The sequence below is a fragment of the Leuciscus leuciscus genome, assembly GCF_965113295.1.
Source record: "Leuciscus leuciscus genome assembly, chromosome: 5".
In the NCBI taxonomy this organism is placed as follows: Eukaryota; Metazoa; Chordata; class Actinopteri; order Cypriniformes; family Leuciscidae; genus Leuciscus; species Leuciscus leuciscus.
The window spans coordinates 3,613,523-3,625,164 of record NC_138729.1 but is presented as its reverse complement, the minus strand read 5'-3'; the positions used below and the strand labels follow the sequence as shown (position 1 = coordinate 3,625,164).

At 39.6% G+C, this 11,642-nt stretch overlaps 1 protein-coding gene across 1 annotated transcript in view; it reads right to left on the bottom strand.

The window, feature by feature from the left end:
- Positions 1-209: 209 nt before the first annotated feature.
- Positions 210-11,642, bottom strand: part of LOC309500143 (uncharacterized protein) — a 28,165-nt gene continuing 16,732 nt past the window's right edge. Inside the window, exons 7-12 of the mRNA XM_082171707.1 lie at positions 8,204-9,027; positions 6,821-6,969; positions 2,911-3,042; positions 2,321-2,408; positions 2,014-2,233; positions 210-1,429 (exon numbers count right to left, since the gene is read on the bottom strand). Of these exons, the coding sequence (XP_082027833.1) occupies positions 1,132-1,429; positions 2,014-2,233; positions 2,321-2,408; positions 2,911-3,042; positions 6,821-6,969; positions 8,204-9,027 (1,711 nt within the window). The 3' untranslated portion in view covers positions 210-1,131. The remainder of the gene's footprint in view (positions 1,430-2,013; positions 2,234-2,320; positions 2,409-2,910; positions 3,043-6,820; positions 6,970-8,203; positions 9,028-11,642) is intronic.

The following is an 11,642-nucleotide window of genomic DNA, read 5'->3' as shown; positions in this document are numbered from 1 at the left end:
TCGGTGGAGTATCCCTTTAATAAAAATTAAAACAGCAATAATAATACTTAGCCAGAATCTTCCAAGTTTGAAATATTTTTGTCCATAATCAATAAAAGGTCACTGGATATTATGAAGATATAATATAATTTGTTTAGCAACACATCATCGTTTATCATCTTGCATAATTATTCTTCATCTCATAGATGGTCTAATTTATTGAAAGGTGCTTTGGTCAACAAACACTTTATTTGCATGACATTTACATGGCCATTCTATATTGTGAAAACATTCAAAGCTAAAACATTTTTAGAATGGAAAATTTCAAAGCAAAAAGAATAATTACATAGAATCAATCAATTATGAATAATTTACTGCCATTGTGTGAATAATATGTGATCATGCAATTCATAAAGAAATAACTGTACTCTGATCATGAGCATTTTAAAATGTAATTTAATGTAATAATAATTTATTTTCTACATCTGTTTACGGAATCCAGATTACATCTAATCAAGTACTTCCCAGAACTGCCGGTCTTCTTACATAGGACAAGCGGCATGGAAAATCAAGTAATATGTTTATTTTACATGAACATTTACATGTTGTTTAATTTAATTAAAGGTGCTTTATGTAATTTTTTGACTGTAGAAAGCCATAAAAATGCCAAATGTTTGCAGAGATTTAGGAAAGATGCTAAATTCAACTAGTTTCTCAGAAAAACAATGCTGCCAGTTATTCTACTTTGAAATGTGCTTTCTGAGTCAGAATATCTGTTTTTGTTTTGGTCTGTGGTCCCGCCCACTGCCAATTTACCCAATAGTATTTCGACACCCCAGGTTGCCAGTTGGTGGAAAACACAGCGCATTGGGTCAGAAATGAACTGGGTGCTTGATCACAGTTGCGTCCTAAATCTGGCAACCCGCGTGAGGGTTGAGTCTGAGGAGGAAGGGACGGGGAAACAACCCTCTCTAATAATTTGACTTTAGACTGCAGCACCCAATTCAACCGCTAGCTTACAATATTACATACAGTCTGCACCTTTAAGTAGATTTGCAATTTCCACAAAATGCACACTGGCCGTCTCACTCATGTTAGGACACACATACCGCATCTCTGTAGAGAAGTATTGAGGGCAAGGCTACTATACATTCACTCTTTTTTATTCTTTTGTGCTTTGCCATCAGGACGAGTCTTTCTGAAACATTTACAGAGAAAGAAACTGCACGTTTTAATAAAGAGGAATGTGATCAGTGCAACAATTGAGAGTAAAAAGGCCACTACGTCCAGGCAGTGGTACTGATACCAGCTCAGTTCATGTGCCTGAACTCGTAGATGTTTAGCTCCTTTATTCCGCATCACAAATTCGATCCAGTAAACTGCCTGGTCCAGAGGCTTCATCGGCTGATCATGGTGGATTCTGGACAGTCTCATGATGCTTTCTTTGTATCTGATTAGAGAAGAAAAAGAAGCGCTGCTTAAAGGTGCTCTGAGTGATGTCAGACGTTTTTTAGGCCCCGAAATTTTTTTTTGTCACATACAGCAAACATCTCCTCACTATCCGCTAGCTGCCTGTCCCCTGAACACACTGTAAAAAGCTAGCCGAGCTAGCCTCCGTTTTGTTTGACAATACTTCGAACGTCAACAAGAAGTGACGTCACCCATCGCTTAGAGCACCTTTAACACAAGACAAGCTCTACAAAAGTACAAAAGTTTCTAAATATATTGAAAAGCTTTGCTTTGAACTACAGTGTTTTTCTATGACATCAGGTTTAAAGTGAATAGTGTAGTGGTGGTAATCCAACGACCAAAAAGAAAACTCATATGTACATTTAAATACTCTATTTTCCCTGAGGTTATTTGATCATTTTAGTGAAGTTTAGTGTAGTTGTTAAAAAAAACAATATACAAATCCATTTTCCACTCTCTAGTCCTCTAATGGGAAAAAACATTTTAGGGTTATTTCTAACCTTCTGAAAATAACTGGTGGAGGCCTTTGGAAATGGATTATTTCAAATTAAAGACTTAACTCACGAGGGATTATTTAAAACAGTCTTGAGAGCTTCTGCCATGTCTTTGGACTCCATTGCATTTATATCAAGGACAACAGCAGCTCCTTTGGTCTTCATGTGCATCAGGTTGTCAGACTGGTCACCAAACAGTGGCAAGCCCACCATTGGGACGCCATGATAAATAGCCTCATACAGTCCATTTGTCCCGCCATGGGTAATGAAGGCCTTAGTTTTTGGATGTCCTATCAGATAAAATGAAGTCAGTATCTATTTGACACCAGTTATTGTTTTTTGTGTATAATGAGCACACATGACAACCCTTTCCTTACCAAGCAAATCATTCTGTGGGATCCATTCGTAGAGTTTTGTATTGGGGGCGAGAGTTTCTGGTGTTTTTCCACTGTAACGCCAAAGAACCTGTGCAAATACACATTTGGAGAACGTACTAAGCATATGAACACCTAAGCAACAGATAGTTTATAGAAAAGTTGGGTTTTGTAAAAATTGCATTTATTTTTCCTACTGAGAAATGTATTTTTAATGATAAGTATACCTGTAAACCTTTTTACCACATCTACAGACCTCTGAGGTTGTTAATAGTACACGATTACATTCTGTGATGAACGCATTTAGTTTGGCCTTTTCTTCACATATAGACATTGATCGATGTACACACGGATCCCATCAAAAATGGCAAACTGAGAAGCTTAAATGTGCTTGCTTGACACAAGGTTTGTTCTCACGTGTCACATAAGTACGGCTGAGCTGCCATTAACCATGTTTGATGAGCTCTATGTATGTGTGTTGATCAATGTTTGGATTACTTTTCTTTATGAACATTTTGAAGCTTGAAAGTTTTGTTGGAATAAATGGACTTTGAATAGAGGGACAGAAATATCTTTGGGCTTGGTTGGCACACCTTTTGTGGAATCTGACCAAGAGCAGAAGCAATAGTGTTTGCTCTTTCCATTGTCAGGTTGTTGATCATGGAACCCAATGAGAAAACAACAATGCCATGATCTCCTGAGCTCTGAACAAACTTCTCCAGTTCCTAAAAGACACACAAATGACCACATACTTTAACACAAAAACAGAAAACAAGACTTGAATCACCATTTACACCATGTAAACTACTTAAAGTTAGGGTAGGCATTTTTGGAGCGGCTAGCAATAGCAAGTTAGCTTTGTAAGCACAAGATCCGACCCTCCCTTCAGAGCGTCTCCAAAGCCAGAGTCTGCAAAGCGTCACGAGATGAGAGACAGCATTAAATTACATCATGTCTCAAAGCACATACCATTACAATAATACTGAACATAAACAACTTACAGAGCTCTTACTTGTACCACCTGACTGCTGCGGATTCATTTTCGGCATAGATAGTGCTTAACTTATTTTCCATCAGAAATGGATATGGCATTAAGTTACAATGTTATTTGATCTATTCAGGTAAGAATTCCTTAAAGGTGCATTGTGTAATATTTAGGAGGATCTGTTGACATAAAATGCAATATCATATACATAACTATGTTTTCAGTGGTGTATAAAGACCTGGCTTAATGAACCGTTATGTTTTTATTACCTTAGAATGAGCCATTTCTATCTACACACACCGTCCCCTTACAATCAAATAGCCATTTTGCGCCGACATGTTTCTACAGTGGCCCTAAATGGACAAACTACTACAGAGCGCGTTTCGTCACTATGTTGTTCTTCGTGCAAAGAAGCTAGCTAAAGTCAGCGAATAAAACACTGACACAATGATGAACAAGCATAGGCGTAATTTGCGGGTGGGACGGGTGGGACATGTCCCCACCACTTTTTGCCAGGGTCGATATTGTCCCCATCACTTTTTAAAACATCTCGCGGCACGAATGTACCAATTCTACAAATAAATAAAACATCATAAAACATTGCAGGTTTGAGAAGCCCAGACTCACACCTCACACCCGCTCTGATGTGCACTTCACACATCCACCATCACCTCCTGCAACCCCTCTCCTCCCCCCTTCTGCCATCCAACCTGAGCTTAAGGTCTGTGTGGAGGACGTGAGCCGAGTCTTCAAAAAACAGAAGACTAGGAAAGCTTCAGGCCCAGACGGCATCTCATCTGCTTGTCTAAAAGCCTGCGCTGACCAACTGGCCCCAGTCTTCACGCAGATCTTCAACAGATCATTGGAGCAGTGTGAAGTTCCCTGCTGCTTCAAACGCTCCACTATCATTCCGGTTCCCAAAAAACCTAAAATCACTGGACTTAATGACTACAGACCTGTCGCTCTCACGTCTGTGGTCATGAAGTCGTTTGAAAGACTGGTGTTGGCCTATCTGAAGGACATCACTGGACCCCTTCTGGATCCCTTTCAGTTTGCTTACAGAGCAAACAGGTCTGTGGATGATGCAGTCAACATGGGACTGCACTATATCCTGCAACATCTTGACAGACCTGGGACTTATGCACGGATCTTATTTGTGGACTTCAGTTCGGCCTTCAATACCATCATCCCTGATCTTCTCACAGCCAAACTGACTCAGCTCTCCATGCCATCCTCAATCTGTCAGTGGATCTCCAGCTTCCTGACAGACCGGCAGCAGCGAGTGAGACTGGGGAAGCTCACATCCAGGACCCTCACCATCAGCACTGGCGCCCCCCAAGGGTGCGTTCTCTCCCCACTGCTCTTCTCCCTGTACACTAATGACTGCACTTCTAAAGACCCCTCTGTCAAGCTCCTGAAATTTGCAGACGACACCACCGTCATCGGTCTCATCCAAAATGGTGACGAGTCTGCTTACAGACTGGGGGTTGAACAGCTGGCTGTCTGGTGCAGCTATAACAACCTTGAGCTGAACACGCTCAAAACAGTGGAGATGATTGTGGATTTCAGGAGAAAATCCCCAGCACTCCCCCCTCTCACCATCATGAACAGCACTGTGGAAGCAGTGGAGTCATTCAGGTTCCTGGGCTCTACCATCTCTCAGGACCTGAAGTGGGCAAATCACATTGACTCCATTGTGAAAAAGGCCCAGCAGAGACTGTACTTCCTTCGCCAGCTGAAGAAGTTCAATCTGCCACAGGAGCTGCTGATCCAGTTCTACTCAGCCGTCATTGAGTCTGTTTTAAGCACTTCCATCACTGTCTGGTTTGGTTCAGCTACCAAATCGGACATCAGGAGACTACAACGGACAGTCCGGACAGCAGAGAGGATTATTGGTGCCCCCCTGCCAACCCTCCAGGACCTGTACTCTTCCAGAGTGAGGAAGAGAGCAGGTAAAATCATCACAGACTCCACTCACCCTGGACACCCCCTGTTTGAACTGTTACCGTCAGGACGGCGACACAGATCACTGGCCACAAGAACGTCCAGGCACAGGAACAGTTTCTTTCCACAGGCCATTTCCCTTCTGAACACTTAACATGCCCCCCAAGGCATATGCCTGCAAGTGCAATACTCCCACTGTCTAGTGCAATATTCTCTTAACTCAGGTGATATTTATATTTATATTATTCATACTACTCAAAATACTGTAAATATGTTCATAATCTGTAACATGCACTAGACTCCCACTGTCTAGTGTAATATTCTCTAACTCAGGTGATATTTATATTTATATTATTCATACTTCTCAAAATACTGTAAATATGTTCATAATCTGTAAATGTTTATTCAGACTAAACCCAACTGTGACCCCTTTTTTTACTTTTTATACTATTTTATTTTATTTTATTTTTTTATATATTTTATTCTTAGAATTTGTATTACTATGTTTCTTGTTGTATTTGTATTTGTATATGTGCACTGGAAGCTTCAGTACCAAGAAAAATTCCTTGTGGGTGCAAGCACACTTGGCAATAAAGCTCTTTCTGATTCTGATTCTGATTCTGATTCTGATCTCCAGTTAACTGGCAGAGCATTCATTTCGTTCGTTTTTTAAATAAAAGACGATCTAGTGCTCAAATGTGTTTTTTAAATCAAGTGATCAAAGTGCTCGTTGGCGCTGTGATCAGTGGCGCGGATACAGTGTTTTCGGTGGACCGCACTGTCTTCACTCGGACGCGCGCTTCAGTCCGTTGCGGATACTCTCTATTCGTTCTGGTGAAATCACAAAACATAATGCACACAAACGTGCCCCTGCTTGATATACAACCACTGATGAACATAAACGGTTTTGATGAGAAAAAAAAAAATTATATGAGAAAAAAAAAAAAAAAAACTATGCGAGAGCAGATTAGAACCCAGAACCTCTGACACGGTTGGCGAAAGTTCTACCACTGGACCATTAAGATACACGTTAGTCAAGCAGCGGATACATATATCACGTTACATCTCATTAAACGACAAATTAAACCCCATGTAGCCTACTATTTAAATCGATTGAAGGTCATCGTAATGTTATTGTTCATATATCTGATTTAGCATTTTATTAGCAACCCCCCCACCCCACCCCACCCCACCCCACCCCACCTGTCCCACCCACTTTTTAAAACAAAGTTACGCCACTGTGAACAAGTAACAATAATATTCACAATAACATATCGTTTTACTGAATAATTAAGTAAACATCATTTCTTAATTAATCTTTGTAAAGAAACCTCATTGTTTAACTGGCTATGGTGTTCTCAGACGACGATATATTTTCCTGTCAGCCACCGTAACTTCTGTTGGTTGCAATTCGCAACCTCACCACTAGATGCCGCTAAAATTTACACACTGCACCTTTAATTTACGAATGATGCATGTTTTAATGCAAAATAAAATAAAATAAAATGTAAAGGCATCAAGACAAATCAAAAGACCAGATATTTCACAATAACATGGCAAAGCAAAGTCATTACCTTTGACAGAGGTTTGGCGGGTTTGCAGTGCAGTCCTCCAACAAATTTAAAATTAGGCACAAGTGGGCGTGGATACTCAAAATCCCAGTAAGTTCTAATCAACCAGATGTCAGCTTTCCCTATGGTCTCACACATTGTTGTAGGTTTGCCTGTGATGTACAGAGAATTTTACTCAGCTGATGCACAGAAGGTTAAAGGTGCAGTAAGCGATTTCTGAGAAAAGCTATTGATTAGGTCTGCACGATTAATCAAACTTAAACCTCACGCGATTTGGCAAAGGCTGCGATTTTTTTCTGCGCAGCTTGTCACTGAAGCACGGCTCTGTGATCAGTAGTAAATGCTCTCGCGCAGAAACTCCTGTAGTGTTCATGTGCAGTGTGTTGAAACGCTGACTAAACACCACCAAGTTAAACCGTGCAAAAGACAGAGTCGTAGTAAGTTTGATGCTTTACTGTCACGCTTCCTCATTTACATGTAGTGATGAAAACTGTAATAAAATATGCCTCAATGCACGTCGTACCAGGAAATCCCTATGAGCATCATACTATCGCCGTAGCTGAATAAACAGAACACTGAAACGGGTTGATTGAACATAACTAATAAACACACGACTATGACAATATATGGTTTATCTGAGTTCTTCAAGCCTTCTCGGGTATTTTCATGATAATAAAGTATATTTATACTTCAATGCTAATCGACATAGGCTTTTTTTTTTTTACAGTATAGAATACTATGAAATTGTATGTTGTGTGCCTTATTCTGTGTAAGAAGCCACATCATCTCACAGACAGATGTTTTCACATACGCAACTGACGTTATGAAGCAAGTTTGGAGTAAAAACAAGTTATTAAATGTTGTCTTTTGTTGGACAAGAGGTTCATAAATGATTCTCATGTTTGGAAAGATGTTTGACTTTTCAAATGCACGTTATAAGAGACTCAAACTCGCAGTGCTTTCAGATGGAGCAGCATTTACAACTGATCACAGAGCCGTGCTTCACTGACAAGCTGTGCATAAAAAAATTATTTGCAAATAGCCTAATAGATAAATCGCACAGCCCTACTGTTGATATTTGAAATCACCAAAACAAACACGCCCCTACCCAAAAGGATCACAGCCCTATCTTGATAGCCCCGCCCCCAAAATCACAAAAACGCTATGCAGCAAAGGCCCCTCCCTCTCACGAGTGGACACGCCCCTTACTGCTGATTGGCAACAAGTGTGTTTTCCACAAGTGGCTGTCCAATACACTTTAAACAGCTTTTCTGAGAAATCGCTTACTGCACCTTTAAGTCACAAGGTTAAAAGAATCTGGAAAGTGATATAACTACTGCACATGCTTAAAAGTTGGCACAGATAAACAAAAATAACAATAATTACCTAATATTTCAGTGTAAAGCGGATCCATAAACCACGGAATAAATAGAATTACAGTCGAATACATGATGTAGTTGAGCATGTTTTCCACTCTCTCTAGGAAGCTCATATGGTCAGTGAGGTGACCCTGCACAGCGACAGCAGGAACATAGGATGGTGGTGTGGGGATCTGACCGCAAAGCCGCTCGCCAACATACGCAGGCGTTGCGCGCATTGAGAGGACGTGCGGGATTTTCAGCGTCTCTGCCATCAAGTCAGAGAATTGCATCATCGGATCAGATAAAAGAACATCATAATGAGATTCCCGAAGCGCGTGAATAAGATCTTCATTGTGGAACATGCCCTTGTAAAATTCATCAAGGTGCACCTTAAACTTGGACATCAGTCGCCAGATCTTGAGGACTTTCTCGTATGTGGTGCCTGGGTAATTTACCCAGGGATGAATCGCCTCATGCAGTATAGCACCTACCTCTTCTTTCTTCATGTTGACTCTGAACACAGTGAAGTTGAACCGCTCCTTCCGTGTGTACTGTACAGTAGGAGATGAAGAACTGACCAGAACCGTCACGCTGTGGTTCTTCTCAACTAACGCGTCTACGATTGAACGCATGTTGTGCCAGTGGCTGAACTCGCCTGGCAACACCAAAACCCTGCCAGCCTCTACTCCACACAGCAGTGCGAACACAAATATAGTCCCAGAAATCATGGTCAAGTGTTTGTGCCTTTGGATAAGAGCAGTGTGATCTGGGGAACGATGATCCAAACACAGTAGCAGCGGAGTTGCGAAGTTCAGATTGAACGCTTTATCTTCACGTGATTCATGTAGACTTCGGTTTCAGGAAGTTAGCGTTATCGAGATTAGTAAAAGCAGAACTCGAGGTTCTGTGGGGTGCAGACTGGATTGATTCCATTCCATAGAGCTTCCGAACAAATGGGTTTTTGGGGTGCGGACTGATGGGGCAGTGAACCCGAGGTTACCCCGTGAGTCAGTCCTAGAGCTCCTCCTGTCTGATTTTAGGGGAAAATCGGGTCCATCGGAGACGTCCGCGCCGAAAGAACACCACAGACACCGTGTAATCACAATGAGGAAATCTCAGAGTAAAACTTGGAGTTGTGAAAAATGTGATACACCGGTGTTTTGCCCGATGAGAAGTTTATCATCTTTTTACTCTTTTAATTAATTGTATAACTATCATATCTCTTTTAATTTCTTTTATAACTGTTTTAATTTTCTTTGCTTTTATTTTGTGATTATTTTAATTCCTTTCAAGCACTTTGAATTGCCAAAGTGTCTGAAATGTGCAACATAAATAAACTTGCCTTGCCTAATAAATTACTAATTTAATCTTCAACAGAGTAATTAGATTACTGAACTAATTACTCTTTCTAAAAGCTATTTACTTTGTAAATCCCACATCAGGCTCAACCAGTTGAACAAAACAAGGATGAAACTGCTCTTTTTAATTCTTTCAAATAACTAATAGGCCTATAAAAAAATTAGACTTGAACTGGCAAAAGTATTTAAAGGGAGAGAGGGTTATATTAAAAACATACATTTTAACATTAGACGTTACATTTTGATGTTAATTCCACTATTGTAGGCTATAGAATTGTTCTATACTGTATTTAAAGCAGTAACTGGAATTAAAGCTGCAGTCCATTTTTGTGTTAAAAATGTACAAAATGTATATAATAATCGAGTACATCATGAATCCAATTTCCAAACCATGTTTTTGTCTTATCCTGAATCACTACCTATAACAAGTGTTTATATTGGGACTATTTTAGACCGGTTCGGGTCGAACCGCTAGAGCGACAAAAGTTACGGACTGCAGCTTTAAATTACAGAAAAATTTAGAGTAATCCCTTACTTAACTATTTCAAGGGAAAAGTAATTAGATTACAGTAATTAATTACTCAGTAATGAGTTACACCCAACACTGTATAACACAGAGACATGAAGTATATGTAGACATCAATGTTTTTAAAATGTAAAATTTCTGCCATATTTGAGGATATTGGTCCGTAGGCATTCGATCTCAGCCACCACACTGTGGCACTTGGTTCTTCTGTATATCTCTGCATTTGAAATTCTTTCTGGCCAGAAAATACCACATATTTTCCTCAGGCAAGAGTTTTGGAAGACATCCAGCTTTCAGTTACAATTAGTGTGGTCAACTAGTCTACACTGATACATATTTCAGGCTAATGTTAAATCGGTTAAAGACTGTGTTGCTGTAGTTCGTTTCTTTTTTATGTTCTTAATCTTGTATGTTAGTCAAGGGCAATGACGTCTTAATGTTTACCACGGTTTCACTAATCCCATGGTAATTTAGGGCCTCAGTAATTTTTAATGATTGTTATCTAGGGGTGGTGGCGGCGCAATGGATAAGACACATGCCTTTGGTGTGAGACATCCGGGTTCGAATCCACTGTGAGACACCAATGTGTCCCTGAGCAAGACACTTAACCCCTAGTTGCTCCAGAGGTGTGCGACCTCTGACATATATAGCAATTGTAAGTCGCTTTGGATAAAAGCGTCAGCTAAATGAATAAATGTAAATGTAAATCTTTATGATTTTCAGATATCAGAGACCATAAAACTTGAACTCTGAGTTGACTTACCCTGAGATGGGAAACTCTGAGTTTTCGGTTACAGAACAGCTGAAATGAGTTAGTTCAATCAACTCTGAGTTGACCTACTCTGAGTTAAGCGCGTGCACCACAACTATAAAAAGCTATTATCAATGGAGCACAGATATTATGAGTCACCATGGCAACAGCGCCAGACAAAAAGAGGTCTGCACGTTTCTCACCTTTACATTTTAATTAGTTAATTAAACAAGTAATCTAAATACTGCAATTTAATTAAAGGGATTACTCTTAATTCTTCTGTAATTTAAAGTAAAATCTGATGTAATTGAACAATTAGACTATAGAACAATTCTGTATATTTAACATACATTTTTAAAAGGTATATTTTTTATGTAACCTTCTCCCTCTACACACTTTGGTCAATTCAAGAATAATTCATGCAATTGTATATTGTTTATTTGAAAGCATTAAAAGTGCAGTTTCTTGTCTCTCCTTGTATTGTTCAAGTGGTTGAGGTTGATATGGGATTTAGTAATTAGTAATAAGTAGACATGAATCTAATTATACTGTTGAAGATGTCATTTGTAGTTAGTAATACAAGTAACTTACCCAACTGTTATAATATCAGAGGTGAAAGAACAGTATGTTATTCAACCTAATTTTAATTTTCATGTAGGGGCAATCCTGCAGGTGTTAGAAGAACATGGCAGCAGCTGAAAATGAAATATAAAAACATAATTCAATTAGGTAAGGCTTGAGCATATCATAGGTGTAGGCTACCTGACTTTACATTTGACATAAATAACTAAATAGCATCCAGTGTCAAGCAGTGCAGCAGCATTTTTAG